Below are 18,274 nucleotides of genomic sequence, written 5' to 3'. Positions count from 1 at the left end.
CCCTCTCTGCCTGACTCCGCCCTCGGCCCTCTCTCCCTCTCCCTCTCCGCCTGACTCCGCCCTCGGCCCTCTCTCCCTCTCCCTCTCCGCCTGACTCCGCCCTCGGCCCTCTCTCCCTCTCCCTCTCCGCCTGACTCCGCCCTCGGCCCTCTCTCCCTTTCCCTCTCCGCCTGCGTCCGCCCTCGGGCTCTCTCCCTCTCCCTCTCCCCCTCCTGGGTACTGTGGAATCAGTGGTAGTGCAGCCATATAACCAGCGGTGCCTGACTAATGACGTGTATTGCTGTTGGTATTGCAGCGCACGTCTGGCTCAGCGTTTTCTGGACTCACAGGCTCCCTGTATTACAGATTGTGTTCTGTAACCATTTCCAACAGTACAAAGTTATTAAGTGAGCAGAAGAAATGCGGAAGGACAAAGGTCACAAAATGGGGAGCCGACTTGTCTGTGGGGTAACCTTGTCATAGGTAACACTAGTGAAACCGAGCCGCCACAAACCTGCACTCCGCAGGTATCCCATGTGCGGGCTCGGATACAGCTGTCTATCCTGGAGAATAGGCTGAGTTCCTGCTGGCACTTGTAGTCCTGTCTTGTTGTGCATGCTACCTGCACTGCATACGGTTTACTGCGATCGCTGCGGTTTTCAGCTGAGCGCCTTCTACGGGTGAAGAGCATTAATACCCGGTGCCTGGGCTCTTGGTAGACTTGGGCTCCACAGAGACGTTCCCACGGCGAGGGCCCGGCCGCTCCTGGTCTAGGCTATAATCGGTCACTAGTACTTTATATGATTAGACGACATACCGCGCTCTTATTAACGCCTCGTCCTACCCGTCTCGCCGTCACTGAGAGAGCGCCTGGGAGTAGAGAGAGTCTTGTGTAATTGGAGCGTTATGTGCCATCTGATCTCGAAGGTCAAACGGCAAAGCTGCGGCAGAATGCGACGGTCAGAGCGGGTGACTAGGGCGGGGAGCGCTTGGTGGCAGCACTGCAGTGGTCCTACCAGGGACTCGTCCTTTCAGCTCACTTCCGCCATGTTCTATCTGGAGGTGGAAGGCTGGACTTTGTGGTGGACAGACGCACAACATTGTCGTGAAATCGCGAGAGTCGTAATATGTTGTAAGAGGTGAGTAGTGCGGGCCCTTCTACACCGGACGATTATCGTTAACGGGAACCTGTCACAGCGGCACCGTGAACTGCGGTATGGTGGGAGGGGGCGGCACAGGGAGTCGGCGATGAATTCACATTTTTTTCTATACCTGCCCACTTTCTGGTTCCTCCGGCTCCCACTGCTCAAGATCGCATCCGCATGGCGAATCTGGCTTTTTACAGTGGCGCGCCCTCCAATGGACTTGTATGTGACGGGCTTACTTGAATCATTCAGTGTGAAGCCTGCGAGCGAATGAACGGTGGAGCATAATTCATTCACGTATCGTTGGTCATTCGGTTTATGCAGGCGTGGAGGCCTGCTGACCGCCGGCTGTGTGACCAGGCAGTGGTCCACCTATCAGTGACGGCCTGTTCCCTCTGGATGGAGGCGGTGGTGAGATCTCTGGCGCCTACCATTCAGTGAGCGAGTTATTGCCTCTGGGTGAAGCCGGGGAGTAATGGTGGTAAGCCCCACTGCCGGCGCCCGGGCCACCGCTCATCCCACATCGTGGATCTGCAATCTGTTCTGCCTCAGAAAACGCTTCCAAGTATGACCTTTTAGACATTTTGCCAATTCTGCGTCTTTCCCCTCTGCAGGATCCGTCTTGGACATCATCAAACACATAATAGCCAAAGGAGAACACAAGAACGGGGTGCTGGATGAGGCGAGCATCGCCACCATGCTGAAGGAGGTGCTGGAGGGCCTGGAGTACCTGCACAAGAACGGCCAGATCCACAGGTGGGTGTCCGTGTGATGCGGCTGTAGGTGGCCTTCATAGTGTCTGTTTACATCCGCACTCCATCACAGGGGCTGAGCAACAAACATGGCGGCCGTGCATATACGCCGTGTCTGACGGACTGTGATCAGTTAGGTGTATATCGTGCCGCCGGACAGAACAGTCCTATATACTTTGAGTTAGTTTGACACTTCCCAGTATATGGAGCCCAGAGGTATATACAGTGCGCGCGTCACTTCTCTTCATGGTATATATAGCATACGGCTGTAGTGGAGGGGTATATACAGTACGCATCACTTCGCGTGGTGTATATATAGCATACGGCTACAGTGGAGAGGTATATACAGTACATTTCCCTCCTTCTCTTGGTATAGGGAGCATACGGCTGTAGTGGAGGGGTATATACAGTACATGTCCGTCCTCATGGTGTGTATATATAGCATACGGCTGTAGTGGAGGGGTATATACAGTACATGTCCCTCTTCCTCATGGTGTATATAGCATACGGCTGTAGTGGAGGGGTATATACAGTATGTGTCCCTCCTCCTCATGGTATATATAGCATACGGCTGTAGTGGAGGGGTATATACAGTATATGTCCCTCCTCCTCATGGTGTATATATAGCATACGGCTGTAGTGGAGGGGTATAGACAGTACATGTCCCTCCTCATGGTGTGTATATATAGCATACGGCTGTAGTGGAGGGGTATATACAGTATATGTCCCTCCTCCTCATGGTGCATATATAGCATACGGCTGTAGTAAAGGGGTATATACAGTACATGTCCCTCCTCCTCATGATATGTATAGCATACGGCTGTAGTAAAGGGGTATATACAGTACATGTCCCTCCTCATGGTATATATAGCATACGGCTGTAGTGGAGGGGTATATACAGTATATGTCCCTCCTTCTCTTGGTATATAGAGCATACGGCTGTAGTGGAGGGGTATATACAGTACATGTCCCTCCTCCTCATGGTATATATAGCATACGGCTGTAGTGGAGGGGTATATACAGTATATGTCCCGCCTCCTCATGGTATATATAGCATACGGCTGTAGTGGAGGGGTATATACAGTACATGTCCCTTCCCATGGTATATATAGCATACGGCTGTAGTGGAGGGGTATATACAGTACATGTCCCTCCTCCTCATGGTGTATATATAGCATACGGCTGTAGTGGAGGCGTATATACAGTATATGTCCCTCCTTCTCTTGGTATATAGAGCATACGGCTGTAGTGGAGGGGTATATACAGTATATGTCCCTCCTTCTCTTGGTATATAGAGCATACGGTTGTAGTGGAGGGGTATATACAGTATATGTCCCTCCTTCTCTTGGTATATAGAGCATACGGCTGTAGTGGAGGGGTATATACAGTACATGTCCCTCCTCCCCATGGTATATATAGCATACGGCTGTAGTGGAGGGGTATATACAGTATATGTCCCTCCTCCCCATGGTATATATAGCATACGGCTGTAGTGGAGGGGTATATACAGTACATGTCCCTCCTCCTCATGGTATATATAGCATACGGCTGTAGTGGAGTGGTATATACAGTACATGTCCCTCCTCCTCATGGTGTGTGTATATATAGCATACGGCTGTAGTGGAGGCGTATATACAGTATATGTCCCTCCTTCTCTTGGTATATAGAGCATACGGCTGTAGTGGAGGGGTATATACAGTACATGTCCCTCCTCCTCATTGTATATAGAGCATACGGCTGTAGTGGAGGGGTATATACAGTACATGTCCCTCCTCCTCATGGTGTATATATAGCATACGGCTGTAGTGGAGGCGTATATACAGTATACGTCCCTCCTTCTCTTGGTATATAGAGCATACGGCTGTAGTGGAGGGGTATATACAGTACATGTCCCTCCTCCTCATGGTGTATATATAGCATACGGCTGTAGTGGAGGCGTATATACAGTATACGTCCCTCCTTCTCTTGGTATATAGAGCATACGTCTGTAGTGGAGGGGTATATACAGTACATGTCCCTCCTCCCCATGGTATATATAGCATACGGCTGTAGTGGAGGGGTATATACAGTACATGTCCCTCCTCCTCATGGTATATATAGCATACGGCTGTAGTGGAGGGGTATATACAGTACATGTCCCTCCTTCTCATGGTATATATAGCATACGGCTGTAGTGGAGTGGTATATACAGTACATGTCCCTCCTCCTCATGGTGTGTATATATAGCATACGGCTGTAGTGGAGGCGTATATACAGTATATGTCCCTCCTTCTCTTGGTATATAGAGCATACGGCTGTAGTGGAGGGGTATATACAGTATATGTCCCTCCTTCTCTTGGTATATAGAGCATACGGCTGTAGTGGAGGGGTATATACAGTATATGTCCCTCCTTCTCTTGGTATATAGAGCATACGGCTGTAGTGGAGGGGTATATACAGTACATGTCCCTCCTCCTCATGGTGTGTATATATAGCATACGGCTGTAGTGGAGGCGTATATACAGTATATGTCCCTCCTTCTCTTGGTATATAGAGCATACGGCTGTAGTGGAGGGGTATATACAGTATATGTCCCTCCTTCTCTTGGTATATAGAGCATACGGCTGTAGTGGAGGCGTATATACAGTATATGTCCCTCCTTCTCTTGGTATATAGAGCATACGGCTGTAGTGGAGGGGTATATACAGTACATGTCCCTCCTCCTCATGGTTTATAGAGCATACGGCTGTAGTGGAGGGGTATATACAGTACATGTCCCTCCTCCTCATGGTGTATATATAGCATACGGCTGTAGTGGAGGCGTATATATACAGTATATGTCCCTCCTTCTCTTGGTATATAGAGCATACGGCTGTAGTAGAGGGGTATATACAGTATATGTCCCTCCTTCTCTTGGTATATAGAGCATACGTCTGTAGTGGAGGGGTATATACAGTACATGTCCCTCCTCCTCATGGTATGTATAGCATACGGCTGTAGTGGAGGGGTATATACAGTATATGTCCCTCCTCCCCATGGTATATATAGCATACGGCTGTAGTGGAGGGGTATATACAGTGCATGTCCCTCCTCCTCATGGTATATATAGCATACGGCTGTAGTGGAGGGGTATATACAGTACATGTCCCTCCTTCTCATGGTATATATAGCATACGGCTGTAGTGGAGTGGTATATACAGTACATGTCCCTCCTCCTCATGGTGTGTATATATAGCATACGGCTGTAGTGGAGGCGTATATACAGTATATGTCCCTCCTTCTCTTGGTATATAGAGCATACGGCTGTAGTGGAGGGGTATATACAGTATATGTCCCTCCTTCTCTTGGTATATAGAGCATACGGCTGTAGTGGAGGGGTATATACAGTACATGTCCCTCCTCCTCATGGTATATATAGCATACGGCTGTAGTGGAGGGGTATATACAGTATATGTCCCTCCTCCTCATGGTATATATAGCATACGGCTGTAGTAAAGGGGTATATACAGTACATGTCCCTCCTCCTCATGGTATATATAGCATATGGCTGTAGTGGAGGGGTATATACAGTATATGTCCCTCCTCCTCATGGTATATATAGCATACAGCTGTAGTGGAGGGGTATATACAGTATATGTCCCTCCTCCTCCTCATGGTTTACAGCACATACTGCTCTAGTGGAGGGGTATATACAGTATATGTCCCTCCTCCTCATGGTATACAGCGCAGTGGTTCCCAAACTTTTTCAGCCATGGAACTCTTTTTGAAGCAAAAGTTTCTCAAGGAGACCCAAAGCCGGGCAGAGGGTGTGGTCAGGGGAGGGGTTAGGGGCGTGGCTTATCACAACACGATTTTTACCTCCATCATTGTTAAATGGACAGGGCCGTTTAAAAAATTAACAATGAAACAGCGAGGATCTCTGGAGGGGCCCCTGATATACGTGATATTTATAATTAACATGCTGCATAATTAAATCCCGCCCCTCATGTCGGCGTTCACACGGGCTTTATGCAGATTTTTTTCCTCAGCGTTTGGATGAGATTTTCAGAATGTCCTCCACTCCGCTGCTACAGCCACTGTATATTCCACCGCAAAGCCGCCCCGTGTAGTAATAGTAACCTCCTATATTGGCCCCATGTAGTAATAGCGACCCCCACCGTGGCCCCAGCGGTGGTAGCGACCCCCACCGTGGCCCCAGCGGTGGTAGCGACCCCCACCGTGGCCCCAGCGGTGGTAGCGACCCCCACCGTGGCCCCAGCGGTGGTAGCGACCCCCACCGTGGCCCCAGCGGTGGTAGCGACCCCCACCGTGGCCCCAGCGGTGGTAGCGACCCCCACCGTGGCCCCAGCGGTGGTAGCGACCCCCACCGTGGCCCCAGCGGTGGTAGCGACCCCCACCGTGGCCCCAGCGGTGGTAGCGACCCCCACCGTGGCCCCAGCGGTGGTAGCGACCCCCACCGTGGCCCCAGCGGTGGTAGCGACCCCCACCGTGGCCCCAGCGGTGGTAGCGACCCCCACCGTGGCCCCAGCGGTGGTAGCGACCCCCACCGTGGCCCCAGCGGTGGTAGCGACCCCCACCGTGGCCCCAGCGGTGGTAGCGACCCCCACCGTGGCCCCAGCGCCGTAAGCAGAACGAGCGTCCGCGTGTATGGGGGGAGGGATCCCGGAACAATCGCTGTCAGCAGAACGAGCGTCCGCGTGTATGGGGGGGGGGGGGAGGGATCCCGGAACAATCGCCGTCAGCAGAACGAGCGTCCGCGTGTATGGGGGGGGGGGGAGGGATCCCGGAACAATCGCCGTCAGCAGAGCGAGCGTCCGCGTGTATGGAGAGGAGGGATCCCTGAACAATCGCCGTCAGCAGAGCGAGCGTCCGCGTGTATGGAGAGGAGGGATCCCTGAACAATCGCCGTCAGCAGAGCCACCGTCCGCGTGTATGGGAGGAGGGATCCCGGAACAATCGCCGTCAGCAGAGCGAGCGCCCGCGTGTATGACTGGGGAGGGATCCCGGAACAATCGCCGTCAGCAGAGCGAGCGCCCGCGTGTATGACTGGGGAGGGATCCCGGAACAATCGCCGTCAGCAGAGCGAGCGTCCGCGTGTATGGGGGGAGGGATCCCGGAACAGTCGCCGTCAGCAGAGCGAGCGTCCGCGTGTATGGGGGGAGGGATCCCGGAACAGTCGCCGTCAGCAGAGCGAGCGTCCGCGTGTATGGGGGGAGGGATCCCGGAACAATCGCCGTCAGCAGAGCGAGCGTCCGCGTGTATGGGGGGAGGGATCCCGGAACAATCGCCGTCAGCAGAGCGAGCGTCCGCGTGTATGGGGGGAGGGATCCCGGAACAATCGCCGTCAGCAGAGCGAGCGCCCGCGTGTATGACTGGGGAGGGATCCCGGAACAATCGCCGTCAGCAGAGCGAGCGTCCGCGTGTATGGGGGGGAGGGATCCCGGAACAATCGCCGTCAGCAGAGCGAGCGTCCGCGTGTATGGGGGGAGGGATCCCGGAACAATCGCTGTCAGCAGAGCCACCGTCCGCGTGTATGGTGGGGAGGGATCCCAGAACAATCGCTGTCAGCAGAACGAGCATCTGTTCTGGGATCCCTCCCCCGATACATGTGGACACTCGTTCTGCTGACAGCGATTTGTTCTGGGATCTCTCCCCCCATACACGCAATCGCTGCCAGCAGAACGAGCGTCCTCGTGTATGGGGGGAGGGATCCCAGAACAATCGCTGTCAGCAGAGCGAGCGTCCGCGTGTATGGGGGGAGGGATCCCGGAACAATTGCTGCCAGCAGAACGAGCGTCCACGTGTACGGGGGGAGGGATCCCGGAACAATTGCTGCCAGCAGAACGAGCGTCCGCGTGTATGGGAGGAGGGATCCCAGAACAATCACAGTCAGCAGAATGAGCGTCCGCGTGTATGGGGAGGAGGGATCCCTGAACAATCGCTGTCAGCAGAATGAGCGTCCGCGTGTATGGGGGGAGGGATCCCAGAACAATTGCTGTCAGCAGAACGAGCGTCCGCGTGTATGGGGGGAGGGATCCCGGAACAATCGCTGGCAGCAGAGCGAGCGTCCGTGTGTATGGGAGGAGGGATCCCAGAACCATCGCTGTCACCAGAGCGAGCGCCAGCGTGTATGGGGGAGGGATCCCGGAACAATTGCTGTCAGCAGAACGAGCGTCCGCGTGTACGGGAGGAGGGATCCCGGAACAATTGCTGTCAGCAGAGCGAGCGTCCGCGTGTATGGGGGGAGGGATCCCGGAACAATTGCTGTCAGCAGAACGAGCGTCCGTGTGTATGGGGAGGAGGGATCTCGGAACAATCATCGTCAGCAGAGTGAGTGTCCGCGTGTATGGGTGGAGGGATCCCAGAAAGATCGCCGCCAGCAGATTGAGCGTCCGTGTGTATGGGGGGGAGGGATTCCAGAACAATTGCTGACAGCAGAACGAGCGTCCGCGTGTATGGGGGGAGGGATCCCGGAACAATCACCGTCTGCAGAGTGAGCGTCCGCGTGTATGAGGGGGAGAGATCCCGGAACAATCGCTGGCAGCAGAGAGAGCGTCCGCGTGTACGGGAGGAGGTTTCCCAGAGCTCTGCTGACAGCGATTGTGAGCGCCCGCGTGTATGGGGGAGGGATCCCGGAACAACTGCTGTCAGCAGAGCGAGCGTCCGCGTGTATGGGGGGAGGGATCCCGGAACAATTGCTGCCAGCAGAACGAGCGTCCGCGTGTATGGGAGGAGGGATCCCAGAACAATCACAGTCAGCAGAATGAGCGTCCGCGTGTATGGGGAGGAGGGATCCCTGAACAATCGCTGTCAGCAGAATGAGCGTCCGCGTGTATGGGGGGAGGGATCCCAGAACAATTGCTGTCAGCAGAACGAGCGTCCGCGTGTATGGGGGGAGGGATCCCGGAACAATCGCTGGCAGCAGAGCGAGCGTCCGTGTGTATGGGAGGAGGGATCCCAGAACCATCGCTGTCACCAGAGCGAGCGCCAGCGTGTATGGGGGAGGGATCCCGGAACAATTGCTGTCAGCAGAGCGAGCGCCCGCGTGTACGGGGGGAGGGATCCCGGAACAATTGCTGTTAGCAGAACGAGCGTCCGCGTGTATGGGGGGAGGAATCCCAGAAAATCACAGTCAGCAGAGTGAGCGTCCGTATGTATGGGGGGGAGGGATCCCGGAACAATTGCTGGTAGCAGTACGAGTGTCCGCGTGTATGGGGGGAAGGATCCCAGAACAATCACCGTCAGTAGAGTGAGCGTCCGTGTGTATGGGGGGGGGGGGGGGGGAGGGTTCCCAGAACAATTGCTTTCAGCAGTACGAGCGTCCCTGTGTATGGGGGGGGGGGGGCAGGGATCCCGGGCCAATCGCTGTCAGCAGAGCGAGCGTCCGCGTGTATGGGGAGCGGAGGGTTCCCAGCGCAATCACAGTCGTCAGAGCGAGTGTCCGCGTATATGGGGGGAGGGATCCCAGAACAATCGCTGTCAGCAGAGCGAGCGTCCGTGTCTATGGGGGGAGGGATCCCAGAACAATCGCTGTCAGCAGAGCGAGCGTCCGCGTGTATGGGGGGATGGATCCCGGAACAATCGCTGTCAGCAGAGCGAGCGTTCGTGTGTATGGGGGGGAGGGATCCGGGAACAATCGCTGTCAGCAGAGCTAGCGTCCACGTGTATGGGGGGAGGGATCCCGGAACAATCGCCCTCAGCAGAGCGAGCGTCCACGTGTATGGGGGGAGGGATCCCAGAACAATCGCTGTCAGCAGAGCGAGTGTCCGCATGTATGGGAGGAGGGATCCCAGAACAATCGCCATCAGCAGAGCAAGCGTCCGCGTGTATGGGAGGAGGGATCCCTGAACAATCGCTGTCAGAGCGAGCGTCCGCGTGTATGGGGGGGAGGGATCCCAGAACAATTGTTGTCAGAGCGAGTGTCCGCGTGTATGGGGGGCAGGGATCCCAGAACAATCGCTGTCAGCAGAGCGAGCGTCCGTGTCTATGGGGGGAGGGATCCCAGGACATTCGCTGTCAGCAGATCGAGCGTCCGTGTGTATGGGGGGGAGGGATCCCGGAACAATCGCTGTCAGCAGAGCGAGCGTCCGCGTGGATGGGGGGAGGGATCCCGGAACAATCGCTGTCAGCAGAGCAAGCGTCCGCGTGTATGGGGGGAGGGATCCCAGAACAATCGCTGTCAGCAGAGCGAGCGTCCGCGTGTATGGGAGGAGGGATCCCGGAACAATCGCCGTCAGCAGAGCGAGCGTCCGCGTGTATGGGAGGATGGATCCCGGAACAATCGCTGTCAGAGCGAGCGTCCGCGTGTATGGGGGGGAGGGATCCCAGAACCATCGCTGTCAGCAGTACGAGCGTCCGTGTCTATGGGGGGAGGCATCCCAGGACATTCGCTGTCAGCAGAGCGAGCGTCCGCGTGTATGGGGGGAGGGATCCCGGAACAATCGCTGTCAGCAGAGCGAGCGTCTGCGTGTATGGGGCGAGGGATCCCAGAACAATTGCTGTCAGCAGAGCGAGCGTCCGCGTGTATGGGAGGAGGGATCGCGGAACAATCGCTGTCAGAGCGAGCGTCCGCGTGTATGGGAGGAGGGACCCCGGAACAATCGCTGTCAGAGCGAGCGTCCGCGTGTATGGGGGGAGGGATCCCAGAACAATTGCTGTCAGCAGAGCGAGCGTCCGCGTGTATGGGGGGAGGGATCCCTGAACAATCGCTGTCAGCAGAGCGAGCGTCCGTGTGTATGGGGAGGAGGGATCCCTGAACAATCGCTGTCAGCAGAGCGAGCGTCCACGTGTATGGGGGGAGGGATCCCAGAACAATCGCGAGTGTCCGCGTGTATGGAGGGAGGGATCCCAGAACAATTGCTGTCAGCAGAGCGAGCGTCCGCGTGTATGGGAGGAGGGATCCCGGAACAATCGCTGTCAGAGCGAGCGTCCGCGTGTATGGGAGGAGGGACCCCGGAACAATCGCTGTCAGAGCGAGCGTCCGCGTGTATGGGGGGAGGGATCCCAGAACAATTGCTGTCAACAGAGCGAGCGTCCGCGTGTATGGGGGGAGGGATCCCAGAACAATCGCTGTCAGCAGAGCGAGCGTCCGTGTGTATGGGGAGGAGGGATCCCTGAACAATCGCTGTCAGCAGAGCGAGCGTCCACGTGTATGGGGGGAGGGATCCCAGAACAATTGCGAGTGTCCGCGTGTATGGAGGGAGGGATCCCAGAACAATCGCTGTCAGTAGAGCGAGCGTCCGCGTGTATGGGGGGAGGGATCCCGGAACAATCGCTGTCAGCAGAGCGAGCGTCCGCGTGTATGGGCGAGGGATCCCGGATCACCATACACAGAGCGTCTTTGTATATGGGGGGGGGGGGTCTGTTTTAGAGCCCCAAATTCCAGAGGGTTCCTGAACAAGCGAAGGGTTCCTGGCGGTGCGGCGGTGGTGGCTCTGCGTCTGACTCCTCGGAGCGGTCACCTTATTCTCAGGAACAGCAGATTATTCGGTGGCCTCTGTGTTTCTACATCTTGTAACCCTGAGATCCGGACGGGGGGGTCGAATCGTTCCTGATTTTTCAGGTTTCCGTGAGAGTGCCCTTTGCTGTGGCGATTACTCACGGTCGCGGTGAGGTTACCTTTGTTTCGTCTGTTCTATATACTCGTAATGTTTATTTGGGGAGGAGGTAAGCCTTACTAGTCACGCAGGAGGATCTGGTGTAACCCGTCTGATCTTCATTCATGGTCCGCTCACACTGCTGTATTGTCTGGGACACACCTGAGCGGCGGCGCGTTGTGCGGCGCGGGCTTGTGAAGCCACCCCAGAGGGCGCAGTCATTGCCCTGTACTGTGGATACAGGCAGCGGCGCGCAGAACGCCCTTCAGGTCTTTGGGAAGTTGTTTTTGTTCTCCTTTACGTTAACTCTTCCCTTTCCGATATATGGTCACCATGTAATATATGAGGTCTGTAGACGGCGCTGTGGATGTGGATGAGGCCTACACAGGGTATACTGTAACCTGTCCGCCACCACCGAGCTGCCGGTCCTCTACGTGGAGGCGGACGAGTCCTCTGTCTTTATATAGTCTGTCTTCTTTCTCCGCAGGGATGTTAAGGCTGGAAACATCCTCCTGGGTGAAGACGGCTCGGTGCAGATCGCAGGTAACGGTCCGGCATGTCGGGTATTTATGATGAACACGGGGTATTCAGTGATCACACATGTAGGGAGCCCGGAGTCAGCGGGATGGTGTGAAAGCTGCCAGCCTCGGTCGGCCCACGGTCTGGTGTGACTGCTGCCAGCCTCGGTCGGTCCGCGGTCTCTGGTGTGAATGCTGCCAGCCCCTGTCGGTCCGCGGTCTCTGGTGTGAATGCTGCCAGCCCCGGTCGGTCCGCGGTCTCTGGTGTGAATGCTGCCAGCCCCGGTCGGCACGCGGTCTCTGGTGTGAATGCTGCCAGCCTCGGTCGGCACGCGGTCTCTGGTGTGAATGCTGCCAGCCCCGGTCGGCCCGCGGTCTCTGGTGTGAATGCTGCCAGCCCCGGTCGGCCCGCGGTCTCTGGTGTGAATGCTGCCAGCCCCGGTCGGTCCGCGGTCTCTGGTGTGAATGCTGCCAGCCCCGGTCGGTCCGCGGTCTCTGGTGTGAATGCTGCCAGCCCCGGTCGGTCCGCGGTCTCTGGTGTGAATGCTGCCAGCCCCGGTCGGCACGCGGTCTCTGGTGTGAATGCTGCCAGCCTCGGCCGGTCCGCGGTCTCTGGTGTGAACGCTGCCAGCCTCGGCCGGTCCGCGGTCTCTGGTGTGAACGCTGCCAGCCTCGGCCGGTCCGCGGTCTCTGGTGTGAACGCTGCCAGCCTCGGCCGGTCCGCGGTCTCTGGTGTGAACGCTGCCAGCCTCGGCCGGTCCGCGGTCTCTGGTGTGAACGCTGCCAGCCTCGGCCGGTCCGCGGTCTCTGGTGTGAACGCTGCCAGCCCCGGTCGGTCCGCGGTCTCTGGTGTGAACGCTGCCAGCCCCGGCCGGCCCGCGGTCTCTGGTGTGAACGCTGCCAGCCCCGGCCGGCCCGCGGTCTCTGGTGTGAACGCTGCCAGCCTCGGCCGGCCCGCGGTCTCTGGTGTGAACGCTGCCAGCCCCGGTCGGCCCGCGGTCTCTGGTGTGAACGCTGCCAGCCCCGGTCGGCCCGCGGTCTCTGGTGTGAACGCTGCCAGCCCCGGTCGGTCCGCGGTCTCTGGTGTGAACGCTGCCAGCCCCGGTCGGTCCGCGGTCTCTGGTGTGAACGCTGCCAGCCCCGGTCGGTCCGCGGTCTCTGGTGTGAACGCTGCCTGCCCCGGTCGGTCCGCGGTCTCTGGTGTGAACGCTGCCAGCCCCGGTCGGTCCACGGTTTGGTGTAAATGCTGCCAGCCCCAGTCGGTCCATGGTGGTCTGTCTCCATGATGAGGGATGTGGCACGTCTACCTGCCCTCTAGTATCACTAAGTATATGGCCACTTTCTGTTTAGTCCGGAGCCCTGGTGACACTAGCGCGGGCTTACCACCCCCTTGCATACATCATCCCGTACACGGTGAATGCTCTGATGCCTGCAGGCTTTCTCTCGTATAATGCCTCTGATTTTGCAGATTTTGGCGTCAGCGCGTTTCTAGCCACAGGAGGCGACATCACCAGGAATAAAGTCAGAAAGACGTTTGTGGGCACGCCATGTTGGATGGCACCGGAGGTGATGGAGCAGGTACCACAGCTATTACTATCAGCCGTCTGTGTGCCGGGTCACCATAGGTGTAAACGTAGACCACCCGTTGGCCTTCTCTCACCATTACCAGCTATGTGGGCGCGGAGGCGCGGGGCCTGTCATCTCATCTGTCACTTTGTCCTTCTAGGTCCGAGGATATGATTTCAAGGCGGACATCTGGAGTTTTGGTATCACAGCCATTGAATTGGCTACAGGAGCCGCTCCGTATCACAAATACCCCCCCATGAAGGTGAGCGCTTCTTCTTTTTCCATATGACCGATGTAATTTGGTTCCTTGTTTTACGATGATGCTAAACTAACCCGGAGTGTTACCTTAAAGCCGGGCTCACACGGGGCGGAAATCCCGCGAAATCTCAGCGGGAACGCATGGAAATTCTGCAAAATCTCTGCAGCAGACGGGCAGCTTCAAAACCTGCACCATTCGGCGCAGGTTTTTAGTGGCGTGTCCGTCTGTATTTCGCTGCGGCCATCTTTCCCCATAGAGCGGAGAGAGCCTTCAGCGGAAACGGCAATAAAGTTGACATGTCGCGGCTTTGAATTTTGTGCAGCATGTCAGTTTCAGCACGGCTTGGCCGCAGCGGACTGTCCGCAGCATGGAGACGAGATCCTGCAAGTTTTGTCCACTTTGCTGCCTAGTCTCAGGCTTAGGATTGCTGGCGGAGTTTCCGTACGGAAGGTCTGCATGGAAATTCTGCGACAATTCCACCCCGTGTGAACCCAGCCTCACGGTGATGCCCTCGCTCTCATTTCTTGGGGAAAGTCCTCAAAGTCCCCCCAGGACCTTCTTGAAAAGTCCAACCTATTTTTTTTTTTTAACTTTCTCAACAGAAAAAAATTGACGTCACGAACCAAATATTCTATCAGACCCATCAATTATAATTAATGGGCCTTATAGAATATGGATTCTGCCGTAGCGGAAGTATCACTGCCCTAGAGACGGACACAAGAGTCCTGGTCTTCTCTTGGGTGAGGAGAGGATAGGCCATAGACTCTGCTGTGTGTCTGCCCTAACCTCTGGGAAATATGCAAATGGAAAGATGGAACAATACCTCTGCAGCGCCACCTATTGGAAGGCAGCCTTCCTGCATGTGAATGTCAGACTTTTTAGACAAGCCTTATAACAATGACTAGGGATTGGAAGCTGAAGTCATTGTTATAAGGCTTGTCTATAAAGTTGAACATTGATGTGCAGGAATGCTGCCTTCCAATAGGTGGCGCCGTAGAGGTATTGTTCCATCTTTCCGTTTGCAGTTTGTTGCTGTTCATACTTATGTCTGCGAGTTTTGTTTCTGTTCCCCTCTCAGGTATTAATGCTGACACTCCAGAATGATCCTCCGACTCTAGAGACCGGTGTGCAGGATAAGGAGATGCTGAAGAAGTATGGAAAGTCCTTTAGGAAGATGATTTCTTCGTGCCTTCAAAAAGACCCAGAGAAAAGGTAACGGCGGCCGTGTGTTTACGTTGTGATTGGTCAGGGACTGTTTGTAGCCACCTTTGTCGGCAGGTATGTTACTTATTTACAGGAGTTCTAGACAAGGTTGTCGAAGGGCTTTTACCAACTTATAGAGCGATTGGATGTGGCTGGGATATGCGATGACTATATGATCGGTGGGGTCTGTCTCCGCGGATTGTAAAGTCATGGCATATCCTAACCGTATTCCATCACTGTATGACATGGGGAATATCCCTTTAACCCTTTGCAATCCAACTTTGGATTCAGGGTTTCTTAGGGGGTTTTCCTCTTTCTGCCATTATACAATGGCGCCACCTGCTGGCTAGAGCCAGAACTGTGGTATGGGACATGCTGGAGAGGCCCCCCGACAACAGAGCAGACAGTAGTATAGAGTAAGAATACCCTGCCGGACGTCTTCTGACATCGGAGCTGTACAGCCTTCAATTTAGGATGTCTGAAGACGTCAGACAGTGGATTGGAAAGGGTTAAAGTGATACAGTACAATATTATAGGGCTATGAGAGGGATACACCTAGTAGCCGTTGTGACTGCACAGCGAACGAGAATCGCTCAGTCTACACGAGCCGATTCCCTTCTCGGTCGCCATTCAGTTTCTGCAGGACTGAAGGTCCTCATCGGCTCGTTCCATCGGTTTAAACACTCCTCATTCACTGGGAAACGCGGAACTAGAAGGGAACGATTCTTGTTGAACGAGTCCCCAATGAATCTGCCTGTCTAAACGGGCTGCACGAGCGTGAATGAGCTGGTGGTGATGTCACTCGTTGGTGCAGGCGATTCTCGTTCCGAGTGAAAGGAGCATGAGACTTGGCGGAGCGGAGGCTTTGGTGCTGCCGTTCCTGCTGCTTGCAGTGGGTGCGCATGTCTATACAAGTGCTCATGTGCCCGGGTCTGCGTCTGCATACGTGATTGCGTATTCTTGTGCGTTACATCGTTTCCTGAGCACAACGCACAGTCTGACCCATGTGACCTCGAGCGCTGCTGGTAGCGTTTGTGACCTCCCAGATTGTCGATGATTCATTTACCTTCCGTCCTTTTGATTGCATGAATTAAACACCGCAGCCGACTCTGCGCCGCACGTGCGATCCAGCGGGGCTGGCTGTAACCGCGCATCTTGTGTTTTATAGGCCAACGGCAGCAGAACTCCTGAAGCACAAGTTCTTCCAGAAAGCGAAGGTGCGTAATGTGCCCCCATAGCGGGACGGCGGCGGATCGCTCCGCTGTAGGTGTGAAGCTACTAGTCTGGAGTGTGAACAGACCGCATTCATCCCTCGGCCTGCCCAGACTCCCGAAGGAAGACTTATTACCACTGGTTAGAGGGAAAACGGAATTCAGACTCCTACACGCCTTCTCCTCGGTTCCGGGCGACAGAATATACGTTATCTGGTTTTCTGCACATTTCGGCTCAATGATAAAGCAGCTACCGTATATACTGGAGTAGAAGCCGAGGCACCTAATTTTACCACAAAAACTGGGAAAGTTATGTGCCTGGAGTATGAACCTACCTAGACTAGGGAAAAAACCAAAACCGCAATACTCACCTCGCAGTCGGTATTTGTGTCCCCCGCGCGATGGTCTCCCCGGCGGTGCGGCAAGCTGCTCTGTAATTTTCCCGACTGTCAGCTCTCTACTAAACGGGGATTTGAATTTCCCCGCCGGCAGCAAGAAAGCGCTGTGATTGGATGGGGCACCAACCAATCACAGCTGGCGCTTGATGAACACAGCCATTCAGTGAATGGCTGTGAATGATCGAACACCAGCTGTGATTGGCTGGCACTCGATCCAATCACAGCGCTTACTTGTTGACGGTGGGGAAATTCAAAGCCCCGTTTAGCAGAGAGCTGACAGTGGGGAGAATTACAAAGCAGCTTGCCGCACCGCCGGGGAGACCATCGCAGCTGCCGGCTGGAAGGTGAGTATTGCATTTTTAAATTTTTTTACCTAGCTCGCTCTAGTATAAGCCCAGGGGGGCTTTTCACCATAAAAAATGTGCTGAAAAGGTCGGCTTATACTAGAGTATATACGGTAAGTCTTAGGAATGATGAAATCTGGTTAGTAAATATTAGAGAATCTCCCTGGCTCATCAGCCTGTAGAGGTATATACGGTGTATACTCATCTGCTTAGGAGAGTTTGGTTTCTGTAGACCCATTACATTTTCTTGCATGTGTCTTCCTGGTGCGATGTCCGCTGCTGTTTTGGTGGTGGTTCCCCCTACCTGTTCATCCCATTGTATATTTCTCAGTACTTTGAGAAGAGGAGATCTGTCTGTCCGTCCGTCCGTCCCATACACATAAAGAGGAGATCCTGCTCCCCTATGGGTACAGTGTATGGGAGAATTAGAGAAGAGGAGATCTCTGTCTGTCTGTCCGTCCGTCCCATACACATAAAGAGGAGATCCTGCTCCCCTATGTGTACAGTGTATGGGAGAATTAGAGAAGAGGAGATCTCTGTCTGTCCGTCCCATACGATTTGCGCACAGGGGAGCATGATCTCCTCTATCTCTCCCATACACTGTACACATAGATAGGGGAGCAGGATCTCCCAGGATCACAATATACATGGGGGGGAGCAGGATCTGTTTTTCTCTCTCTCTCTCTCTCTCTCTCTCTCTCCAATACACAACACACGGGAAACAGGAGAACCCCCTCCCCTATGTCTCACATACATAGCACACAGAAGCGCAGATCCTGCTCCCCTCTATAGATCTCTGCCATACACATTGGCTTCTTTATTAGCCCCATGGTTAGTATAAGCCCCCCAAATTTTTGTATCTCTGGTGCATCCACTGGGGTCCACTTATCGGGTCTGGCATAGCTGGAGGTGGGATTTTGTTGAATAGATGAGTCTGGGTAACAATGTGGGCAATGAACTCTTCTGAAAAAAAAACTTGAAGAAGTCCCTCGCTCTGAGCCCTTCCGGATCAAATTGAATCCCTGGGTTCCCAATAAAATCAGGGATCTGGGGTCTGCAATCTTCAGGGGTACTCCAGTGAGCATCAGATACATTGGGGTCAGCGGCGGTCCTTGGACGCCTTCTCGGGGGTGCAGGGAGTTCAGACTCACTTGATGATGATGACGACTTAGAAAATGCCAAAAAGTGGCGTCATCCCCACTACCTGAGTCCGAGTCTGATGCAATGATTGCATACAGTTCCTCTGAAGTGTACCTCCTGTGGGCCATAGTTATATAAAATGGGGCACACGGGGAAAAAGTTTTATTAGATGGGACACAGCGGG

At 54.9% G+C, this 18,274-nt stretch overlaps 1 protein-coding gene across 1 annotated transcript in view; it reads left to right on the top strand.

The window, feature by feature from the left end:
* OXSR1 (oxidative stress responsive kinase 1) overlaps positions 1–18,274 on the top strand; it is an 89,487-nt gene that overhangs the window by 58,520 nt on the left and 12,693 nt on the right. Inside the window, exons 4-9 of the mRNA XM_066585371.1 lie at positions 1,739–1,880; positions 11,939–11,994; positions 13,438–13,547; positions 13,696–13,797; positions 14,873–15,006; positions 16,166–16,214. Coding sequence (XP_066441468.1) covers positions 1,739–1,880; positions 11,939–11,994; positions 13,438–13,547; positions 13,696–13,797; positions 14,873–15,006; positions 16,166–16,214 — 593 coding nt within the window. The remainder of the gene's footprint in view (positions 1–1,738; positions 1,881–11,938; positions 11,995–13,437; positions 13,548–13,695; positions 13,798–14,872; positions 15,007–16,165; positions 16,215–18,274) is intronic.

This window comes from Eleutherodactylus coqui, chromosome 12 (genome assembly GCF_035609145.1).
Source record: "Eleutherodactylus coqui strain aEleCoq1 chromosome 12, aEleCoq1.hap1, whole genome shotgun sequence".
In the NCBI taxonomy this organism is placed as follows: domain Eukaryota; kingdom Metazoa; phylum Chordata; class Amphibia; order Anura; family Eleutherodactylidae; genus Eleutherodactylus; species Eleutherodactylus coqui.
Note: the sequence above shows the minus strand (reverse complement) of the source record. Positions and strands in the feature narration are given on the sequence as shown.